The sequence below is a fragment of the Stigmatopora nigra genome, chromosome 12 (assembly GCF_051989575.1).
Source record: "Stigmatopora nigra isolate UIUO_SnigA chromosome 12, RoL_Snig_1.1, whole genome shotgun sequence".
Taxonomy (NCBI): domain Eukaryota; kingdom Metazoa; phylum Chordata; class Actinopteri; order Syngnathiformes; family Syngnathidae; genus Stigmatopora; species Stigmatopora nigra.
This window is the reverse complement of record NC_135519.1, coordinates 7,391,439-7,416,247: the sequence shown is the minus strand read 5'-3', so window position 1 is coordinate 7,416,247 and position 24,809 is coordinate 7,391,439. Positions and strand designations below refer to the sequence as shown.

At 37.9% G+C, this 24,809-nt stretch overlaps 1 protein-coding gene and 1 long non-coding RNA gene across 2 annotated transcripts; one reads left to right on the top strand and one right to left on the bottom strand.

Moving 5' to 3' along the window:
• Positions 1-60: 60 nt before the first annotated feature.
• b3gat2 (beta-1,3-glucuronyltransferase 2 (glucuronosyltransferase S)) lies at positions 61-20,922 on the bottom strand. Its single transcript, XM_077730325.1, has 4 exons — positions 19,977-20,922; positions 8,721-8,865; positions 5,344-5,492; positions 61-1,564 (listed from the first exon to the last, which is right to left on the bottom strand). Exons 1-4 carry the CDS (start codon positions 20,502-20,504, stop codon positions 1,478-1,480), a joined length of 909 nt encoding a protein of 302 aa, XP_077586451.1. The 5' UTR covers positions 20,505-20,922; the 3' UTR covers positions 61-1,477.
• On the top strand, positions 3,235-24,548 carry LOC144205759 (uncharacterized). The gene is made up of 5 exons (XR_013328224.1): positions 3,235-5,539; positions 5,670-5,751; positions 7,725-7,843; positions 18,454-18,527; positions 23,737-24,548. It is a non-coding gene; the product is annotated as an uncharacterized LOC144205759 (long non-coding RNA).
• The last annotated feature ends 261 nt before the right edge of the window (positions 24,549-24,809 follow it).

Sequence of the window (24,809 nt, the reverse complement as noted above, 5' to 3'; positions counted from 1 at the left end):
GGTATAATTTTCACAAAGTATGTGTTATGGTAGTTGGTAAAAGAAGAAAATAGATAGATACAACATTAACTTTTTATTCATAATGAATAAAGACATCACATAATCTGGAAAGTATGAAAAATGACCTACCAAAGGCATAATTTGCGTTTCTGTGAGACTTCGACGGTGTTCAGAACTCTTATTTCTGTGTGTTTATGTAGTGAGCACGTTTGCTAGCAACAAAACAATCAATAGACCGGTACATTCACGAATGAAAATATTTAAAAAATCACAGCTTTTTTTTGTAGTTGTAATGATCTTGGTAAACATAGGCAGTCAAAGTGTTGAATCGACTTATCAAAGTTTAATTCATGTGGGTATAAGCGTCAAAGGCCAGTCTTTTATTCAGTGCTGCCCTGTTTGCTTTGTCAAATGCTCACACATAAATTCCATGACCTTTTCAGAAGGATACCTCAAGGCTTGCTGCATGAACCATTTTACAATTTAATGAATTCCTCCCACAAATCAACCTCTTACTCTTTATATTATCGGAACACGCATGTCTTATTGAAGACGGACAATGGACAACATTTATTTGATGGACAAACCTCATGTACTGACCCTTACTTATCCTTTAATTACATTCCAAAAATGCATTCAGCAAAATATTGAGTCTTTATGTATTGTTTTAGTGCCCTTAACAGTGATAAACATCCAATTTGACCAATTTCCATAGACTTTTATTATACCATCTGTTTCTTTTATTTTTTCCCCCCACCGTTTGTACTGTAGTATCAATTTCAAACCTTTATATGGCACTTATTTATCTATTTGACTGCCACTGACAGCACTAGATGTATGATCAATTTTGACTGGGATGGCTTACAGCGATCACAGCATTGGATTGGACTTGTGTTGGCAGTAAACGGATTCTAACTCAACTCATTACCAGATGATGAAAATTCAGAATGTAACTTCCACATTCTACTTGACACAAAACCTTTCTGTATTTGTTTTTTCAATACAGATGAAGAAATACCCGATATAAAACAGTAATGAATTTGTGCATGTCACAAAATATTTATCTCAAGATCTTTGACTTTGAGAATGTTACAGTAGCAGTGTCAGACAATGTTGGCAAGTACCTTTAAACGATCCACTAGTCTTGAATGTTCAGACATCACAGTATTACACACCACCAAGAAAAATGGGAATCACATTTGAACTAAATTTCCAGGATGGAAGAAATTTAGTTTTTTTATTGTCTTATTTGGGTTGATTAGCGGTCGGTGTATTGGTTAATCTTGCACTTTCCAATGCTTGTCTTTAATGTCCCATTGCTCACGTTGAAAGGTTTTTGACCGATGCAATTCCTCAGTGTAAAGTTGTTGTTTATTGAGGAGAGTGAGCAATGTCCCTCCTGGCAGCAAGTTTCAGCCAAGATGTAGAAAATCCCGAATCTTTTTTTTGTGATTTGAAATACTCTTCTTTTCATAACTCACACCTCAATGACCACCGTGTCCTTAGGATGTTTTGACTCATTTCCGAGGTGTGGTTTCTCAGTACGCGTATGCCAAACCAGCACCTAGGGGGCAAGCAAAAAATAACAAAAAACAAAGCATTTGGATGAATTACTAAAAAGCAATATCATTTTGTGTAAAAGCCAGTCATACATTCATTTTTTTCCGCCCTTCAAAATCTTCAACTCTATACTTGTTAATTCTGATCTTTCTGAAAACATAACACATGCAAAAATGGATGCTTTCAACAAGCGCAACAAGATTAAATTAAATACTAGTTTCCTGTTCTCTCGCTCACGTTCTTTCACTCTCTATTTCAATCGGGAGCTAATTAGCTTATAATTTAGATGTATGCGACATTTGTGGCTCGAAAGCAACATTTTGCACTCTGAAGACTCATAGAGGTTTGATTTATCGCCAGCTGCAAATGCTACACGTTTGTGGGGGCTTCTTCATTGAAATATACCACTTCCTGCCCACTGTGTCACTAATTGGTCCACTTTCCATACCTAATGAGACTCGTGTAACTATGTCAGAGCTGTGGGAACTGAATGTGTTTGTGTGTGTGTGTGTGTGTTCACCTGCACTAATCATGCACCTAAATGTTTCTCCAAGAAAACTGCCCTTTAAAAAATCAAACACACATTTGGCATGTCTCAATTTATATCTTATGATTGGTTCTTCATGCCCTCACATTTTTTTACACTATCGTCTTCTCTTCCATAATGCATCCCTGGAAGAAAATGTTTACCTAGGCTTTTATTTCCCTTAAAAGCTTACAGAGAGGAAAAAAATAATATCTTTCCTCCCCTCAAAATTAGGAATTGAAGAAAGAAAATGGAAAATGAATCAGAAGTTAACGAACCAATGCAATGCCTATTTATTATCGAAATAGCTTCTTCATTTGCTTCCACTCTCCCACAATGCATATTATTTTTTCCTCGGTAATAAACCTACTAAATACACAGATCAAACAGCATGCAATTGTAGAACCACTCAACAACAACAAACAAATTGCTGGATGCCATAGAAGCATTAAGCCATTAACATCAACATTAATAGAATATAACACAATTTATTGAAACCCAAAGAGTCAATACAAATCAAATAAAGCAAAGTGTCATTTTTCAGTCTTCGGTGAAGCCTATCTCTTTAGTTTCTTTGGTCATTCTGCCATTCTGCTTATCCCGTTAAAGGTCATGGATAGCTGGAACCTAATTCCTGCTGACTGCAGGCAAAAAGCGGTTTACACTCTGTCCTGATTACCGGCCAATTGCAGGGAACATATATAGAGAAGGCCAACCATTTACCACAGCACTATATGAGAGCAAGACACATCTTACCTTTTGATTCTACCCATGTTAATTCCCTTGACTCACTTATTGTATTGTAAATACAACAATTGACTAGCTATTTAATACCTTAAGGTTTTTGATGATTTGTTTGTACTTTTTCAATGGTGCATACAGTATATCCAGAGCAGAGATTGTTGCAATGAAACCAGCCTTAGAGGATGGAAGCAAGTGATTGTTGCTCTCCTTAATAAAGCAGATCTTTCAAGTGCAATAACTGCAAGGGGATCACATTACTATCGATTGCCTGCAAAGGTTTATATGTGCTACTAGCCAACTGCATTTTGAGGCTGTTAATTAAAATAGATTAAATATAATATTTTCTATAACCCCCAAATATACACGTACCTAATAATTTAACCCTTTCAAGCACGATTATTGTTAATTTTTTAAAATTAAATATTTAGTACAGGGGCCTCAAACTTGCAGATAATTAAAAAAAGTAATATGATTTGGACGTCTGTCTTCGTCAGTGGCAGCAAATGAGTTAATTTCATAACTTCAGCCTTAGCAGTAACATGATTGATGATGTCACAGCCTGTTAAAGGCCAGCGTTGATATCAGCCTCATTAAAGGTAATGGGGCTGATAATCGTGGTGATAGTTTCAACAGAGAGCTGTCGGCAGCAGCTGCAAGAGCATTCAACTGTAAGTGATGATCCAGCAGGTCTGAATATTTATCCTAATCCCTGCAGGAGACATTTACCAAAAAATCCTCCAGGGACATACTGCAGTGCAACACACACTAGCTAACACAAGACTTTTCTTTATACAGGGCGCAAAATGGATTTGGTTTATATGTTTCAAAATGATTTATAGCACCAAGAGGTGATTCAATATTCATTATGCTTGAAATCTTGACGTCACTTGACGAGGAAGCAGCATTAAGTTGGGAAGGCTTTTTGACCTTTGCGACCTGAATATTCTCTGATTCATGCATATATTAAGCCTAGAATATTGCAAAACCAGACCAAAAAGAATTCCATTAAACACAAAACACATTTGAAAAAAGAGGAAAAGTAAATTATGCGGACACAATTTGGGACTGAGGCCATCGTCTAATGGTTGAATTCGGTATGATCACATATCGAAAAAAGGATAAATATGTGCTTTCATTTTGATTCACCAGTCACAGCATTAACCACATGACTTGCACCTGGTAAGATTTCAGTTTTTACATTGAAAATGTCTAATTTGTTTGTTTAATGTGTTCATGCAGATTTTCTTATTATACCAATTTTGATGTCATTTCATTAATGTGTTTTGTTTCTCTCCCTTACCTAAAGGATTAAAACAAATATACAGCGGTCAGTACACATCACAAATACCAAGGATGTTAAAACAAGTGTGAGGAAAAACAAATAAATAAAACCCCGTATAGCCTGGAAACAGCGGACTGTAATACTCAAGTTGATGATTCCCTTGAAAGAGGGTAATAGAATCCATTTCTCAGCAGGTCTTTGAAGGCACCTCTGTGATCGTTGTCAAGACGATGAGTGGCTTCATAAAACCAAGTGCCAAAAGGGACCGCGGTGATTTAAGATGAGCAGCATCGATCTAAGCTGTCTAAGCACAGAACTACAATTGACTGTGCCACATAAAACAATTTCTACTCTACTTAAGCTGTGTGTGTCTAAGTTTAGAGCAGGCCACCGTTTTTTTGGAATGACTCATGCTGTCAATACAGTAGTGGGGAGAGAGTTAATGTAGTCTATTTTTACTGTCACACACGCACACTCTAAAACCCTTGCTGTGTTGATTTCAGAGTGATCGCTACTTGCTAGATGGATGGATAGATGAAAGTCTACTATGCAAATGATAGGACAATACAATGTTGTTCATATAAATTCATATAGTCAGCCAGTAGTCTCCTGCTTTCCCATTGGCCAATTTAATTATCTAAAGTCTATGGGTGAAACGGTCAGAATTTCCTGGCCCATCTGAAAATGTTTAAATGCCTGACTTTATCATTCAGCTTTTTGCCCATCGTGATTTTTTTTCATAAACACTAAACATGAGCGCATTTGATATTTTAAATCACGATTTTAAATTGTTTATTTCAGTGTTTCCGAACCATTGAGATAAGTCATAATATTAATTGTAATTTTATAAGAATTACATTGTTTTTTAAAGGAATTACAATTTTGGTGATTGACAGATCTGCTAAAATTATTATTATTATTTTTTTTTACAATTTACAGAGGCAGTGCTTAACTTTTTTCACACTTTTACAACTTAAAAAATGTATAGGGGAAGAAAGATGCGTGAATGAATTGTCTATCCAGTGTCCAAAAGGTACGTAATTGACTTCCTAAATTTCTGATATTTCTGTTTGATGAAAATGATGCTGAGTTGAGTGTTTTGTTTCTACTGTAAATCAATGTGTTGGCCATTGTAAATCTATGTGTGAAGCTCCATTCCTATCTGATTTCCATTAATGTCATGCTAAAACCACAATAATTTCCATAGAAACAGGTTTGCCATTTCACTAACCCGAGTGCAGTTGTTGGCCTTGGGCTCCAGCTCTGTCACCTTGGTGATCTGTTTAAGGAAGTCGGACTCCTGCATTCCAGGTTGGGACCCCCGCCTCTTGAACTGTGCCCTCGGATTTGACAAGATCACTTGGAGGTTCACAGCAAAACCTGTGACAAAGGATGGAGTAGACGACAAGGTGAAATAAGGGAGGGAGGTGAGTAGTGGTTAGCCAATATGCATTAAAGGCCTATTATGAGGCGATTATCATTACAGCGGGTAATGATTGCACACATTCATGTATCTAATGACTATGATATGGCTGATAAGAAATTAATTTACCACAGGGGTGTGCAATTCCTCTGCAGTAATGGCAATATGGAGATGGAACGGTTTAGAAAGCTCCTCAAGACGGATGACAATGAAGAGGTGAGCTTTAATAGCGTTTTGTAATGAACTGTCGGCAATGAGACGTAATCAATGTAGTTGAAGCTTTATTAAAATGTATGCGTGGAGGGACTGATTATTTTGCTTTTTAAATGACTGGATGTACAAAGTACTTTAGTAGAAACAGTCAATCTTTTTTTGAGGGGGTTATTTTAATAGCATTGGGTGATAATATTCTGCTCTGTCTCAGGCTGCAGTTAGTTTGTGTTTGCCGGCAATTTTATAAACATATTAAGTCGTTTTTATTGACCGGAGCTTTTAAAATTTAAAATTCAAGACTCGGGCCTTTGAATAGATGACTGCCTGTAGTTGTTTTGAACCTTTAAAAAAAAATGCGATCATCCGACCTCAATGAAACCTGACTAATGCAGTGAAATGGCCCACAGCTCAGTGAAATCGACTTGTTTGTAGCCCCATTTGGTATTTGGGGATTTGAAACTTCTCTGGAGAGTTTGTTTTGCTCACTGAGTGGACAACATCAATATATACATATACATTTTAATCCAACTATTAACTACTATTACAGTAGTTGCCCATTTTAATGTGTTAGTTCTATAACAGTGTGGCTGTTTTTCTCCTTTTGTTGTGAATTTAAATGCATTCATCGACAGTAGACGTCCAAGCCTTTTTAACTAGGAGTCTGGCAGTGAAAAAACATTTGTTCCTTTTGCTCCTCACCATCCCACTCCAAATTGATTGAACGCTTAGCCCCGTCAAAGACAGGAGTTAATCAAAATAAAATTTCCATTAAGTTGCTAATTACATGGACATAAATGCCAATGTGAAAAATGTGTGGGTGAATAGCCAAAAGGCACCAGTCCTTTCAGAACCTACTTTCGGTCTTCACGCAAGGTCTATACATCATTACGGAATATTTGTTTATGCAAAGCGTTATTCGGTAGCACGCCTTGGTAATCAAGGCTTTGGTTGGGGAATTCACCTTGAGTAATTCAGCATCCTGACCACTTCTCATTTCCCTCTCTTCCTGTCTGAGCAAAATGTTGTTGACTGCAGCGATCTTGAATTAATGAAACACAGGCTCTCAGACAGCAGTCCTCTGAGATATGTGTCAGCACGCATCTCACAGAGACAAACTGCGGCCATGCAAATACTTTTAGCTTATCATCTCTTGCATAGGTCAAGATTTCTCATTTTGAAGCTATAAACTGCCATCGTATTGTTCGTTTTTAATTAAATCAGGACAAAACCACACATATTGCCCAGTTAAAACCTCTGTATTCAAAATTTTAGACCCCTCGCAAAGGTTGAAATTTATTTAAATAATACATATAAAGTCCTAACAATTCACTAGAAAGCTACTCTTCCCTAATTCAGCAAGTATTGTACTTATTTGGCATGGCTAAAATGCCATCATGGAGAATATATTTATCTAAATGAGTGCCCTAAAAAGAGTTAATATGTTGATTACATTCAGTTACTAGTTGGTAAAGGCACAAACCTAATATTATATTGGGTTTATTTTAAAAAAAATCCTTCACTGTGTGTTTTGAAAGAAAGATAATTGCTTTTGGCTTGTACAAGTATTTCAAGTAGTGGCATAAAAACTGACAAGGACAGAACACTTGAGGTGTCCTACTAGACCCCGCGTGAACTATTCTTTGGTCATTTATCACCTAGCCAGACTGCTGTGACGCTTTTATGTGTGAGAGGATGGTCTAACTTCTCTGCAGAAAGTCTTCATCCTCTTCGCATATCACTGCCTCTGGAACTACAGCATCAAGGTCACTACAGGTTAAAAGCATTCATGTCCCCTTCTCAGGGACCACTTCTCCGGCTGTGAGCCACTTTAACAAAAGCGCCATCGTCTCAGTGTTAGCGTCCTGTTTGTGTGTTTTGTGATCATTTGTGTGTACAAGTATGCAGTTGCACTGATTTGCAATGTGACAGTTAGACAAGCGCAAGCTCTGATATCAGAAATATACCCATTTTCACAGATATCCTGATTCAGCTATGAGGATCGGATCAAAAGTGGAAAAAATGTGGCTCTCTACGTGCCTACATGGCAGTTCTCTGGAACAAGGACCCAAGTCTGTTTGCATCACTTCATGTTTTGGTAGGTGTTTTCATGGTAAGGAAATTCATGATGAATTTGAGGGTGTATATCATTGTGTTCATATGCATTATACATAGACACACAAACACTGACATACATATACAAAATTGGTCCAAGCTCTTTTGTGTACTGCTCAATGAGGTCACATTGTTGACGTGCAGCTTTAGTGTTGTGATAACAATGTAGCTCTGTGCGACACAAAACTATTAGGACGAGCACTGGCGCCCACTCAAGGGTCTACAGTCACCCCATTGTATGGCTTATAAAGAATCATTTAAAAGTGAATAAAGTTTGGTCCGCTGGTTCAGCATGTCCTTTGTTGCTCTTGTGCAATTTAACTTAAAAAAAGAGCCCCACTTTACTGCTTTTGCATTAAATCTGGAGACTGTGACTCTTTTTTTTTTTGCGCAGCATAAATATAGGAACGATAATTAGGTAGTCTGTCTATGCATATGAGTGTGTGAGAAGGAGATTAGGCAAAAGAGATGAGCATGCTACCAGTGGAGCAAGGTAGTAGAATGAAAAGTAGATGCTCACTCTTGTTATGAGGGTTTAATTAACAATAATCCCACGGGCTGACGTGTGCATCTCGGAGATAATGTGAACGTCTGTGGTCGGCCGCAGTGCAATCAGTTCTGTGTACATATGTGTTTTCAAAGCATTCATGCAAGGAACACTAATTAAGCTTGTGTTTCTGGTTAGTAGCAGAAAATGTAGTACGTGTGGTGAGATGCTGTACATAGGAACATTTATGTTAGTGTCCTTTTGTGACGCTATTAAATTTCTAAACTCTTATGTCAAGTCTTTTCAAGCTACTTTGTTATCAGACAATCTTGAATGCGAAAATACCATAAGTTTAAATTCTATTAAGCCTTACCTGCCATGTCAGTTGCAAAGGTACGGTCTGGTCTCCAGCCAGTGTACCAGCCTACGACTTTGCCCCCTGACACTAGTGGACGCTCATATGCCCTGCCGCCCACAAACCCGACAGGCCATACGGAGACACCTCGAGTGTTCCTCATCTAGAAGCAAAAAAAGGCACTTTTTAGTGAAATCCATTTTGTAATCCGGAATTCATCATCATTTTGCTTGTATTGTGCACTATTGTCCAACTGCTACTTATTATGAAGTGAGTTGCACTGAGTATATTACCAAAATACAATTCTCCAGTGCCTCTCTTTAAAAAAAATACAAACATGAATGTATTTTTACAAGTTCAAGAGTTTAGATGTACAGCATGGGGGTTCAGTGTACTCCCAATATGGTTGTTTATTGATTATTGGTTAAAGCAGTGAGATAGAAAATGGTTTTGCAGGAGAAAGAGATAGAAAGAACAGACATTTAGAGTATATGCTACCTAATACAAGTAGCATTGTTGTCTACTTTTACCAAAGGACACCATCTGGGAAGGGGATACCTTATAACTCGGACTAGTGCTCATTCCAGTCATCGAGTTTGCGCTGATAAAATAAAATAAAAAGTTTTTAAAAAAAAAAAAAAAAGTTCCTGAGGTTCAGTCCCCCACATCGCATGGTTCTTCTGCATATAATTTCTTCAGAATTCTACCAATGTGTTCCCCCACAACCTTTCCACTCAAACTTTGCTCAGATTATCATAGAGCTGTGTTTTCACGGTACCCCGTTCTTCTCACTTTCTATTTCCCCTTTCTTGGTATTTTATTCTGCACACTAACAGCCGTGTCCTGCACGGGCCCCAAGGTCCACAGCCTCTGAGACAGAAACACAGCAACCGCTTTGAAGCTCTTTCCCTCTTCTCATCATGGCCCCCTTGAGTTCAACCTTATCAGGCTTAAACCTTCTTCTCTGGGTTCTCTGTAGCTGCTGCTTGGTTTCTCTCAGGTCATTCTCAATTGACTAGAGTTCTACTATCTTCTGGAATAGAGTATGAAAAGAAAGCTGAGAAACAGAAGAAAGAGGCTGACACTTATTCAGAGATCGTCCCGAAGCATCGTTGTTATTTGGATTAGTGCAGAAGTCCGGTATTGACTGCTGATGAGCTACTACTTTGAACACATGAACTCAAAGAACAGTAGAGTTTGACACTTTAAAACAAAGGTGTCAAATTCAGCTTTCTCATCCTCCATATTATAGTCATTAAAAAGCCATTTGCCATTTGGCTTCTACTGACAACATAAGATATCCAATCGATGGGTAGACGTCTTGCACCATCAATGGCAGGTAAATTAGAGTCACCACGGTTACTTGGCTAATCAATTAGCAAATGAATCGTTATCTAATTAAAATAAATATTTAGTGAAATAAATAAATTAAAATGTATAAATCAGTGGCTGCCTGACCCCAACTTTATAAGGATTGGACATCTATTGTCATCAATTGCAAACTATTAATAAAATATCCTTACTGGGAGTAATTTATTTCCACCAGTAAAGTGTTCAATAATTTTGCCACCGAAAAAAAAGAAAGAAAGACTGGCTTCCAGTAAATCCATTAATTTCAATTGTGCTTGTCCTCATTAGGGTTGCGAGTGTGTGGGCGTCTCTCCAAGCTCATTTTGAGCCAGTGCTCGGGTCCCCACTAGATTGACTCGCTGTGTTTTTTGTACATGGTGAAAGTCAGGTTTTTTTTAGGGGTTAGAACCCACCTACACTGGTTGACAGGTTCTCAGTCTATTCTTGGGCATGCATAGAAAGAAGAAAAAAACATGCATTTTTCCCTTAAAGATAAAACTATGGAAGACGCCATTCAAATATATATGTCAAAGTGCTGCCTCACTGTTATTTGTTTGCTCTCTACCCACTTAGAGTTTAATGTTGTACTATATGGTCACAAGGTCACTGATGGTGTAGTGCAGACTTGCTCAACTCATCAATCGCGATCTATCAGTAGATCGCCAACCTACTATTGGTAGAACACAGGACAATAACATTTGATCCGTTAGTATCGATTTCCACTTGGGTGTGACTGTGAGTGTGAATGGTTGTCTGTCACTGTGTGTGTCCTACGACTGACTGGCGACCAATTTAGTGTGTAGTCCACCTTTTGCTCTAAGTCAGCTGGGATAGGCTCCAGCAACCCATGACCGTCATGAAAATAAGCACTGGAAAATTAATAGATATAAAGTCAAACTATTTATAATCGTGTTGCATCTCAGACATCTTGGATTTAGAGAAAAATACCGCAATGAGTAGAAATGTCTGTGGCCAATTATTTCAAGCAAACCATTGCCGGGAGCTATTTAGGCCGCAACAATGAGAACATCATCGAACCATACTGTATGCATACATTACATACTTTATACATCCCCGTAGTCTTACAAAGGTGAGGTTATTATGGAAAATGGGAGGATCACTGGAGCTAACAGTACTTCAACAGATGGTGCATTATTCTTCACTGTCGCTAAAGCTTTACACACACTCCCATCTGCACATTACCGCTGTCGCAGGAGTATTTTACAACACGGATTTCAAGTTGAAGCTGATTTATTGATATTGATCAAATTGTGTGGGCGCAGCTAATATTTCAGGCTCGTATACAGCAGAGCATTGAAGAAAACCAAGGTTATTTTGGAGAAATACTGAGAACCTGGCAACATTTTTCAGTAAAAAAAGAGTTTGTAGAATGTGTAAGTTTGTCTAATTGGTCTCTGGACTGTGTATATATGTTTATATATCTATACATATTTGTTGTGCTAATGTGTTTTTAACTGCTGAAACTTGAAAACAATTTTAAAATATTGAATATGAGGAAAAATGAATCGTGAATCCATTTTACATATCTACCAATTTCGTCATACGCAGCTGGGTATGATGACAATTAGGCTTTTGTCAAGTCAATGATGACGACAAAGGCTATGTTTGACTATTATTTTTAAAGTAATCAAATATACAATGATTCACTTAAGCATCTTTCAAAATCCATATACTATTTTTTTGTTCATATAATGTGTCGATACAATTCCCTCTTTAAGCGATGCACTTAGCAAGGTGATTTCAACGCTTGTCATATCTGTAGCTTTAATGATGGTTTGCTTTATATGCTTCTGAGTATTCTTCAAACTAAGTGGTTCCCAGAAATTCAGCGATAGAAATGTAATGACAGAAAAGGAGAAGGCGTATTCTGTCAAGTTTCTGTGATTCAGTGTAAAAACCTACGTATGGAACAGTAAATGTCTTCATTCCTACAGATAGGCCGACCAATGAAATGACAGTATAATTGTGATGCATTTCTGAAAATAACACGCTTCCATTATGGAGTTGCCTGCAAAATGTTTTAGAAATGGAATGTAAACATTAGGACAAAATTCTGCGTAAATGATCAAAGCCATTGAATATTTTACTTTGTCAATTATCACAGGCTTTCAAAAAATAGGTCTCAGAAAAAGAGTCTTGTTTTTTAAGTTGCACCCTCAGACAAAAGAGGGTTGTGGAAAACACCTGGCAGTTCTATGGAATTATAACAATAAAAGAAACACAAAAAATCGTGAGGGAATTTTTTTCTGCATGTAACTGTTTCCAAGGATAGTTATTTTCACTAAGCCAGTGCATTGTGTTGATGCAATGTGAATCCCTTTTGTTTTGTTTGTGCATGGTAGATAATAGAGCTCCCATTGAGAAACCATCCTGTTGTCTCGATATTGTTGTTTTGTACTGAATGTAGTTTTTGAACAGGTGCAGTAATGTGGAGATGACTATCATATTTATACATGGTAAGAAAGGTGCCAAGCTTTCAGACCGCACCCCGCCATATAAAGCAATTTTATGGATATGATACGTAAATGACGTACTGGAAATGACAAAAGAGAGTTGTGTGTAAAGGTTGGTTGATGCCTGGAGACATCTTTGGAGATCTGTTGTCTCTGTATGGAAAACTAAACCCTAAATTACCCCGATTTGATCCCCCGTCTAGAAAAAAAACAGTTTCTGTTAAGTTTTTGCTGTACCTGCAAGATCACCATTAATTCTAATTTGGGTTACTTTACTGCTAAAAAGAACCTCTGATTGTCAATTCCTACACGCATGTCAATGAATTATGTGTAACATTTTATAGGACACTCACTCATATTTGCAAATATTAATACATGTAGAAAAATTCGTAAGTAGTGGTAGCACTGTATATACTATAATTGAGACTTTGTGGTGGTAGGGATAGTGGTTAGGAAGTCCATCTCACAGTTCTCACACCATACAATACTGTAAAATAAGCACTTTGAGTATGCAACCAATAAATACTGTTAGATAATTATGTTAGTGAGTTTATGAGATTTTTGAACAGATGGGAACTACTTTTACAAAAGACCAGAATTTAGGTTGCTGTTGAAGAGTTAGTTCAATTGCTCTCGATTTACAATGCTCCTATTTTTATGAGCACTCTTTCAACTTGCACTTTTGAGAGCTGACCATAGCCGAGCCTCTCTTTAACATCACTGATGAATCTGCAAAGGATTCTGCTAAACATCAATTTAGCTTTTATAGCTGGGAGCCAACAGCAGACAATGATGTGTATTCAAAATTCTCAATAGTTCCCATCTCATTATCACTTCACCTCGGGGCTCCCCATTGCCGGGCAATAACAAATCCTTCATCATTCCTGCGCATTAAATGACAAACAGCGATACGTGACAAATGACACTGGCTAAGTCATAAACACATATGACATACAGGTAGACAAAAGAGGGTGCGGCAAAAGATTTGTTGGGCCAACAATGCCACAGAACCGATCAGGTGAACCCAATTATCAACAAAAAAACAGATTCTCTCTCTGAAAAATGAATACATAGTTCATATGCTTTTTAACTACTTGATGCCTGGATTGATTTCGAACAAATATTGTGCACGAACCATTGGAGGGAGGCATAAGTACATAAATAAACTTAAAATTGTATTCGTTTTATATCCCCACAAAAACATTTTGGAATAAAAAAAATATTTGTACATATATACATAGAAAATATATATGCTGTGTGTGTGTACTCTAACTCCTGCACTGAACAAAAAGCGTGTCCCACGATGAGGGTTCGGTTATGATTTTAATCACTTGTAATTTTATCTTTGCATTATTAAAATGCATTGAAGAGGCAAAGGACTGAAGAGGGAAGAATTGAGCTAGGAGAAAATGAATGAATCAAATTAAGTGGGCCGCTTATGAGCGTGGAAACTGAAATGCAATGGTGCATTATATGCGAAGGGCGAATGCTTCATGGGTTTACGTGTTAAAACCAAATAGATGAAGGTGATTTCGTACTGTGTGCTTCGACTGAGCATGCCTCATAGAGTGCAGGGCCATTTAAATGGAATTTTGCAGAGAAATCACTGGGTTCTCAGCAAGAATGACACCCGTAAGACTTCTTTTTAAGAAACGCCTTTCAATGAAACAAAATTATAGTGATTATGATTCCTTCATATGAATGGCTACGTGTACCTGAATTTCAGTTGGATAAGAACAATAACAAATGTATTGCTGTTTTTCTGCAGTATTCCTTCTTTATGTCTTTTTTTTATTCACTAGAAACTACACAGATGGAAAGTAAATGTTATGCTGATAAGCCAGCAGTAGAGGTAGCAACCATGCCAAATTGATGTCAGGGACAGGCAGAATGGTGTGGCAGCTCATTCTCTGTGCCAACCTTGTGATGCAGCACATCAGCAGCTACCTTGTAGAACGTGGAGTTGAAGATTGCATGTTGGTGCCACAATCTCAATGTCACCAATTTTAATTTTGGTATAAATTTTCTCATTGGCTACACCCACCAGCACAATTTTGTCATAAGCTCATTCAGCCATTCTATTCATCTATCGCTTATACTGTTCAAGGTTGCAAATAGCTGGAGCCTGCCACATGCTTTATCATGCATTGCCTGCCAAAATGGATTGGACATCTTACGCCATGAGCATTTAAAGCCACTCCTCCCTATTTCAATAGCCAATTGTCTAAAAATGTGTTTTTTCAGTAAAAAAAGCTTTCTATTAACCCAAGTTTTATTAAAAGGAACCCAGAATGATAGATAGAAGGAGCTCATAACATAGACGGAATGTCTAATTGCCAGATTAGGAAAAAAATGAGCAAGGAGTTGATGCGTAAAAGCTTCACCCATTTACATTGGCCCTTAAAAGCTTTGCTGTCACCATCCTTTTTCCTCTATTCTCATCCAGCCCCTCGCCTAACTACGAAGGATTTCCGCCAGCGAGGTTTGTCCCCTTTCCGCTTCGCTTCTCTGACATTACAACCCCCACCTTCATGCCTTCTACTGCACTATGTAATTATGATAATTGCTCATAGAGACTTGAGAAAATTGAATTTCTCCTATGGCCCCCATTCCCTTGATCCCAGCACTTTCTCTCTCTGTCATATTTCAATTGCAAAACATTGTTGAGACCTTGTTCTGGATTTTTTTTTTGGTAAACCCAATTTGTGTCTTTGAACAAAGCACTAACTGACCTGTTTCAAAAATAGAAAAGGTTTGCAAACAAATACTTGATGCTGTACTACGAATTTTGATCCAGTCCACATGCACAAATTTATTGAGATTAAACAGAACCTGTTTGGAATGACCAAGCTAAAACCTGTATGTTGGCCTCCTTACAAATTTCCTGAGTCCCAAATTCCATTTGGGTATAGGATATTCACCTCCACAGCTGCTCCCTAAAATATGCGACGTGTGCTGTGGAGCAGGCAAGGTTTGCTGGAGTTAAATTATTGAAAAACGGTCTCAAGGAAAGTCTTGCTTAGATGACAGGCTTCTGCAGGCTGCATCAAACGTTTGCGCTGTGCTGCCGTAAGCTGAAAGCCCCTCCGTTCCCACAGTCAGCTTTTCAGGAATATAGAAGGGAGGTACAACTAACTGCTCAGGTCTTCCTCACATTCACTGCTTGAAACAAGACTCCAATAGTTAACCTTCACAAATGGCTCCAAAGAACAGATCATTAGATCCCGTTATCACCAATATGAATCCACATACTGTCATATAATTGAAAATTGATGACTTAGTGTCTTTGCACCAGTCAGCTTTTCTTGTGTACTGTATGTAAATGGGAATTTGTAGCAAAAATGCTTGTACTATCGCAACATATTGGTTGCCATTGAAGGTCCTAGTCAAAAAGAAAACATTTTTTTTACTCTAATCTCAATCTAACTTTGTCATAATACTACTTACAACACCAAGGAGCTAAAATCTTGATAGTGTTAGTAAATTTACTCACTGGCAGGCAATGGACTGAAACACAAAATAAACTATAAAAGTATTAGGACTCAACATTGGCGGCAAGTGCATTTTTCTATTTTTTTTTTTTTACTTCCCATTGGCTCCTGGGAGACCTCGTAACATAATAATATGCATAATAAAGCATGCAAAACAATGACCTTGCCAACAACCACTAACAGAAAATTACACCTCTTTAGACTTGTTCTAATGCAAATTGTCTTTCCACCTGATTTCTCCCCAGTCTGAGAGTGAGGAGACTTGTTAAACATTTGCTACGTACCAATGTTTTTTTCATAAGAGAGAAGAAAGGTTGTTTGTAACACATTTAGCTAATTATTCTGCTGTAGTCTCTTAGGGCAAAACAGACTGGGCAGTCTCTTTCATGTGTAATCAACAACAAAGCAGAGTAGGCGTACGAATAGACTCAGAAAAGGGATTGATTTTGTCCCCAGCATGGGTAACTAAATAATTGGCAAACTGCACATTCTTTCAGTAGAAATGCTACTTGTCAAATTATGCTATATAATTGCCCTATGGCAAAATAACAGCGGTGGATAGATCAATGTTTCACACTAGGAAGCATGAATTTTGTTGTGGCTTGCAAAAAAAATGAATAACTAATGTGAATGTGTATGCACTTTCGATAGAAAGATTTCATAAAGAATCTACATTTGTAATTATGCATTCATGAGTATGCTGATGTAATTCTGTCAACTGTGGGCCTGTAAAGTCATTTGAGATATTTGTTTTGATTAAGAACTATAGGAAGAAATGTGACTTTTGACGACCCTGGGTTCTAAACAACCAAATTCAACAAAAGGAATGTCGACAGGGATACTGTTCAAACTTTCGAATCCTATCAAATGCCAGTTTTCCCCCACTGTTTTATGCACAACGTGGGTCAAAATGTTACGTGACCTGAACAAACAATGTGACAAGATTGTCACCCTATTAACTTGGTGCTTGCTCATCTTGACTGATAGACGACAAAGCTCACCACTGCATTTATGTGCAAAGTCAGCCAACCTTAGACGGATTTAGACGGATGTCTTCAATTTATTTTGGGAGGATTCCCAAAGCATTTCAGAACTCGGATTATACTCTGGCTGGGCCCATTTCGTGAAGACTGAATTCGTAAACAGTAGCTTTTACAAGCCTTCGAAGAGTATTTCCTATTTGACAGCCGACTGCTGAGTCGTGGCCAAGCCTAACAATGAACAGTATCGTATTTTCCGCACTATAAAGTACAAATAAGACTTTCTCAAAATATGGAAGTGCGCCCTATATACTCATGCGCCTTATGTATGTGGATCAATATTGGTTAATCATTGTATGAAATTCCCTTTAACAAAACTCCATTGTGTTGATGTAGAACACAACTCCCAATCAATACTACCATTACTACAACTACCACAGCTCCATCTAAGAAGGTGCGCCTTATAGTGCGGAAATTACGCAAAATGTATTTGTCTCAAAATTGGAAATACATCCTTTAAAAATTATATATGCTGGCAACTAGTTTATTCAGTGGGTTTTCAATATTTTCTTCTCGTTATTAAAGTGTTGCTGCACAATTTTCAAAAAATTTGAACTGTTTAATCTAAGTGAAATAGAATTTCCGTTATTTTTTCGTCATCATCCACCCCAGAGATCATCATGGTTAGCTCCAGGTTATTCCTGCTGCACGACGGCCCATTGTCTCCCGATGACAGTCCGTTAATGGCATAGCAGTGCTGCTAATGAAATAGGCAGCAAGTGAGAGGGAGGACAGGCTTCTATCACAGATAATAAAACAGATGCTCTTTTTACAGACCTATAGAGTGGCACATTCACCGCTGAGATTCAGCACACTGAGTGTGAATTTGTTTTTTTGCCGCAGCGCACTTCCAAACTAGGATGAACCCTTGGGGAATAAAACATTTAAGACAATGTTTTTTCCCTCTCATGTATTGCTCTAAAAGACACGTTATCTGAAAAGAACATGTCCATCCAGTCACGTAGTTTCAATAGCCATTAATCCTGTTCTTGGTCATTTGGAGCTTGTATATCGTAGCTGACTTAAGGCAAAAAGGAAGACAGCATCTTCTAATGGTTGCCAGTCAATCACTGGGCGCACACAGAGTGACAACCGTTTGCACTCAGATTGGCAGCATGACTGATTGGGACCTAACGCATGCTTCCTTCACAGATAAATTAGCAAACTAAAGCATTACTTATCAGTAACCAACAATAATTCATTTCTGTTTAAAGTCTTTAAATATGCATACGAAAACAGATTAAGTATTTACAGAATGGTAAAAAAAACTTTTTAATAATCCAATAAAACCACGATTGATTCAAGTATCCCATTTTGTTTAGAGTAAATTAAACATTCTAAGCCTGATATTTAAACAATGATTTAATTTTTATTTGTTTAAATTTTCATCTTTCAGATGGTGGATTCCTGTACAAATGTGTTCTTGTGATCGGATGCTGAGATTCCTCATTGATAGCTACAAGATCTTAGGTAAGATGCTATGAATTTTATCCTGAATTCAAATGCGTAACGTTTACCTGCTCAAGGTCGATTTATTGTAGTGTTCTCACTTGCTCATGTCTGCCAATACGCACTTCAAAATTCCCATTTTTTTTCTCCCCAATTTCCACTCCACACCTGGGAAACAGATATCTTAAAATGCCATGTGAGACTCGGGCAACATGTATTATTCCCAATCAATGCCAACCTTTGCAAATTGCCAGCAGAAGTAAACAATTCACCTAACTACAATTTTAACTATTCATTCTATGTCTATGTGATTGATTTCAATGAATTGCTAAGAACAAACAAATCCCAGAGATCATCACCATGTTCTCGTTTCGTCTTCATCGTGGGTCTCACATAACTCTCACTTATGTCGATTTCCATATCACGTAATGCTGCACAGCCGCGCAGATTTATGAACATAATAACTGGGTTGAATAAGGAATTCCCTGGTGAAAAACGGATTCAGTCTCCTTGGAGAAATCAGGGCTTCCATCAAAATAAAAAAACACTTCCCCCAGTATTCCTTTTGAATTTGTAGCGTTTTGGGAATACTACCTTCAAATGACTTGTCTTTGCAGCTCCATCCCACCACCGATACAATCAAGACCTCAAATCCTCAGAGCGTTGCTGCTTAACAGCATAATTCCTTTTGTGGTTGCATTATCACGCCCAAGTTCTTTGCTTTGGATTGGCACAATAATAAATAAGATGCAACATTATTTACTATATGCAATCAAATTATACAGTTTAGAGTCATAGAATTACCCTTTTGGTCTACTTGACTGACTTATAGAAAGATACTTGTTTGGTGTGACTATGCAGAACAAAATATTATGTTTCTTTTATTGTGGTAACTAAGGAATCCGTCAGTTAAATCTGTAGCAAGCCACTCAGGCAAAACAGCCATGTATCGAAAAGCAGAAAAGAAGAAACCAAGAGTAATTGAATTCGCATATATATATTTTTGTTTTTTTAAGATTTAAAGCCAAAACTTAAACTCTGATTTAATTCTTTTGCATATATGCTTATTATCCCAATAGTAACTCTGCATGTGAGTCTCTTCAGTAGGCTGGGCTTGATATTCTCGCCAATGTATTCTATATTTAATCTGAGTTGAGATAGGTGCATGGCGAGTCTTTCACTGAGATAATAGCTTAACATCACACTATACTCGGTTGGGTTATAGCTTATCCTAAAGCTGGGTGAATGTAACAGTTGTGTCAGGAAGAGCCGCAGGTGTAAAAGCAGCACATCATTCATGCCAGTTAAAAGCAAGATGACCACAAACAGAGTAGACTGAAGGCAAAGCTTCCAGGAGATTTCCTCAATCTATATTAGATTTCACAAAGTGAATTTTGGTTTGTTTCCACCTTTTTTAGTTGCTCCCTCTTTCAGTCCTCTATTCAGTACTGAAAACATAAAAAGGGTCACCTCTTGAAACAGCTCCAAGCTATAAGTGTTGTCATCATCCGCAAAGAAGACCACCCCGGTATCCCGGCGTGTCCGGTGTTGCCTTAGCCAAGCCAGGGCCGCGTTTCTCTGCTCGGTGGCACGAGGCATCCCGGCGCGCTTGAACCTGCGCGGGGTGAAGACGTGCAAGTGCGTGTAAGGCACGCCACACCGAGCTAAGAAGCGGCTCACCAGATCTGTGCGTATCGTGGAGTCCTCCACCACGATCCAATGGAACTGGGGCACCTGGCGGAAAGCGAGTGCCACTCGGGTCAACTCAGCTTTCTGCACGGGTCGCGTGTAAGTGGGAGTTATGGCGTAAATGATCGGCAGGGCAGAGTGGTTCTTCGGGCCACCGAGCCCCGGGGTTCGGGCCAGCCGCTGCCCCTTTCCGCGCGTAGTGCCCATTGGAGTCCAAATCGTTCTTTTGCTGTCGATATCAATCATGATGACGACTATTAGGACCCAAGGCAGCAGGATAAATAATCGGCTGAAGAACACTGATTTCATGGCGAAGTTACCCAATGTCCACTCCCAATCACTTCATCGCGACCCGCGCCTTCTGTTTATATATTAATCAAAGCACATGTTCATACTCCAGTACCAGCATGATCTTTCTTTCAGTCTCCCGTAGAGATAGAAAAATGAACTGAGCTCCACACGCCTCACAGTCCCGTCTGCACCAACTCTATCCCTTTCCTCTCTTCAAGTCACTATGTGTTTCTTGTGGTCCTGTTCGCCTCCATCCGATTGTCGCTGGAAGCCCACATGTCCTTAGTCTGGTGATTTCGCGCCTCTGGCGGGGCAAAAATAATCCTGAGGTCGGTCCAGCGAGGGTTAGTCCGCAGCACTAGGCGCTCGTCGCTATGGAGCATCACTTGAGAGCGTGAGGATAATAAAGCGGGATGGGGAGGAGCAGGTGCAGTGGAGGAGGAGGAAGAGGAAGAAAGAGACTGTGAGAGAGAGAGAAAGAGAGTTTGTGGGTGCGTGTGTGAATGTGTGTGCTTGTGTGTGTGATAGAGAGAGAGGCAGAGAGAGAGAGAGAGATAGAGAGAGCATTACACTAGAAAAAATACAACTAGCACTATAACTGTCCACTTTTTGAGTTAAAAGAAAAAATATGTACAATACATGTTGGCTTTGCATGCTTTTCCATAATAGTTCGTTATATCATTTTCCAGATGATTTTCTGTTTTTCTACCGTATTATAAAATATATTCTTTAAAAATATATATTGTATATCACAGATAAACTTCTTACCAAACTCTTTGCTGGCAAAAATATTCAGAAGTGCTTTTTTATTGTTTGGAATTGTTCAGAACATTATTTTAGAATATGTACGTTAGAAAATATTGGATGTTCCACTGTCCTCGGGCAAAGTGGCTTTGGGAGACTAAAATCAATCCTCTGCTTAGTGATTTGGATGAAACCCATTTAATGAGTTCACCCAGGGATAAATCAGTTCTAAGACTGATGGGATGACAGAAAATGGTTTAATAGGCCCCATTCCAATACTAAGTTGTCGTGCTTGATCAACCTTGATGCCATGTTCCTCCATTTTTTTTCATACACAATGTAATTTTCGGAAATGAAAGACATCAAGCGTAAAGAACTTTACAGCTTAATTTAAAATAGATTATTATCAGAAACTAACACAGTTACCACTGTCCTACAGAAAATGTGTTAAGTACATACCACCTTAGTATTCTGTCATTATTATAGTAGTTTACAGCTACCACTCTCTGAATTCAACTAAATTGACAGTTTATTCACAAGCATGAATTGAATAAAAAAATGTCTGGATTTAATATTTGCATTTGGAGCAATACCAATATTTTCAGTATTGTAACAAAGGTGCACATATGCTGAGAAGTCCTGGATAAGTATATAGAACAATTGTAGTTGGTGAATTCATTAAAGCGTCCTAAAACTTTTTTTTATGCTGGAAGTCAGCTTCCCTGATTTATTCATTTTTTTAAACTCCACTTCTCACACAGTAATATCTTGTTGAACTAATTCATACTTCCTTGAGTTGCCATTGTAGACTTCTGCATGGACATAGATCAATTCCTAATAGCTTTCTTCACTGCCAAGTCTTGCATTCTGTGGCTTGAGTTACTTAAGGACACAATTAATCACATTGACAAAATCTTAATAACCTATTAACGGATTATTATGTCACAACAACGCCAACTCGCGGATGATGATGAATAGTTTGCACTATTATACAGTAGATCTACAGCAGGAGTTGTAACAAGAGTTAGGGTTAGGGTAAGGAAACACACTAAGATAGACAATGACAGGCCAACATGTTGTCTTTATCGTTGGAAATAGTATACTTGGCGCATGGTTTAGCTTTAAAAAAAAGAGTTAACTGTGTGGAACCGATTTTAGAATAAATTTTTTCCAATCTGATTATCCTGCACTGGAGCCTATTCTGAGCTATCATTCACGCTTAAATGATTCCCCACTTAAACCTGCATGCTTTCTGCACACACAAAATCGTTGAGTTCTTAATTCACGTGCCTTTGACCCTCTTTCGTTCACAAGTTTTTATGCATGTCCTCAACATAATTTTGAATGATTAAGTTGTTTGTTTACATGCATGTGTAAGTACGTTTACTCAGATGACACTTTAAAATTGCACCTCATTGGAAAATGTCTTTGCATTTTTTAGATTCATTTTAATGGATTAATAAATAATCTTCCTATTTTTTTGCATAGATACATACATTTCCATAACTATTTTATGGAAAATTATACTTTTAGCATTTTTAAAGGCTTTAGGGGCTTGCATTAAAGATCCTAGAGCGAATTAAGATAATTCAATGTAAAATATGTCTCTATTCACGAAAAAAAAAAGAAGTCTAAGTGGCAAAACCACTTCTGGAATGAATTAATTTTGTGAGTAGAGGTATCGCTGGACTGCTAAGTGGGGTACCTTGACCTGATGTGCACATGAAAATGTAATTATATGATAAAGTCTAATGAAATTCTGTGCGACAATTTGATTGTATTGTAAAGTGGGACTCAGTCAGAGTGCATTTGTCAACACCATTAGTAAGGGAATACATTTCTTTCCAGCCCTTTCTTCACTTGGACAAGGAGCGAATCAATTGTAATTTGATGACACTATTGTTTTAAAGGCTTTTGCAATCATCGGATGATTATTGTTGTTCTATTTAACCCTTTCAGGCATCTAATATTTTTATGTTAACATTACAGGGCACTCATTTAACACATTGAAATCTCATTAGGAATTTTGAAAAAAGATGCATGCTAATTGGAGCAGTACTTGGTGTACATTTCTGATTTTATTATTTTTAATTGTCTTCATTCCGTTTTTATTAGTGTGTGTGCTCCCCCGAATTAAAAAAAAACAAAAACGTTTGAATGTTCCAAGTTAGGTTGCCTCATCAATAAGGACCACCATTCTTTGTCTTGAATTTTATAGGGCAGAAAACCGGACAAGTCAGTACAGTTAGACATGGGGGTCAGCATTTTTAAGTCACTTGATGGAGTTTCAAGAGCAGTATAAATGGTTTATCTTCTCTGCATTGGTTGCAGTGATCAATAAAGCACATTCTGCTAAGCTCTCCACAACAAGACTACCAGTCTTTGCAGACTAAGGTCCAGAGACAAATCTATGACTAATTTACATCAGTAAACAGATTAGCAAGAGTTTTGATGCAAAGTAAACAAAACAGTATCAATTGTGACTCTTGTAAAATTGCCTTTGTAGGTCAGCAGACGCTAAAATCTCCTGATGAGTGGTCTGCTATTGAAATCTGAAGCTGAAAAATGACCATGGCATTTGTAAGTATACATTACAACACACACGTATACACACGTTGTTTTCTCTGTGACATTCTCTCCTGCCTCATGGCCTCCCTTCTCTTTTTGTGCATTGCACAAGACACAGAGGGTAAAACAATAGCCCTTCTTGACATTGATGGCTGTGCTGCTCTGCCTCTGTCATCTTGTGTTGGCAGAAATTGAAGGCCTGCAGAGAGGTTTTCAGTCTTTGAATCATCTGCAGGGATGCACCGACACTTAAGCGATCAAATGGCGAATCATGGCATTGGCTGCAAGCAATAAGTGATTGAGTAGATCTGCTTTACTTCAGTTGTAAGACAAATTAAACAATAGAAATCGTTTGACTGATAAAAAAGGCTGACTTGTCAGATAGTACAGGACAAGGTGATGATTCCTTTTCCGTGGCAATTATTGTATTTATTGTGGATGAGTTATTCATCACAATCACCATTCACGCCTGAAGCATTTAGTGTCTGTAAACAGGTCAATGTGGACAGGAGCCTCATCAGTTACATTGACACTTACCATTAGCCAGACTGTCGGGTTGAGAGATTAGCTTCCTTTGCACAGCTACTTTAAAGCTCTGGGCAAATAGTGGTGAAATTCGATAAAATATATTTGGGTGGGACACTGACCATCTATAAGGCTTGTTGTAAATTGACTCTATAAAGTGCTTTTATAACTAAATATAGAGACAAAAAGTCTTCTGGTATTGATGATTACCCATCTTCTAATGAATTGGGCTGTACATTTAGAGGCCCAATTAAAATTGTACATTTGAATCATCCAAATTGGAAGGGATTAGAGTGAATGCAAATCATAAAAACAAAGAGGCATAGATTTTTTTATTGACTAAAAGGTCCATATTGCCAGATGTACTTGAAATATGATGATGATTTTAGTCACAAGTCTAGGAATTTGCTAAATGTTCTCTCCCTCATGTTGGTGAGTATTGCCTTAGAAAACACTGCTCTCTAGTGGCAAAAAAACAGATGTCTT

What these genes read in the sequence shown, in the direction of transcription:
- b3gat2 (XM_077730325.1), bottom strand. Translation starts at nt 20,504, where the DNA reads ATGAAATCAGTGTTCTTCAGCCGATTATTTATCCTGCTGCCTTGGGTC. An exon ending in CTTTGCAACTGACATGGCAG is followed by an intron (nt 5,493 to 8,720) that starts GTAAGGCTTAAT and finishes CCTTTGTCACAG; the next exon opens with GTTTTGCTGTGAACCTCCAA. An exon ending in AGGCCAACAACTGCACTCGG is followed by an intron (nt 1,565 to 5,343) that starts GTTAGTGAAATG and finishes CTTGCCCCCTAG; the next exon opens with GTGCTGGTTTGGCATACGCG.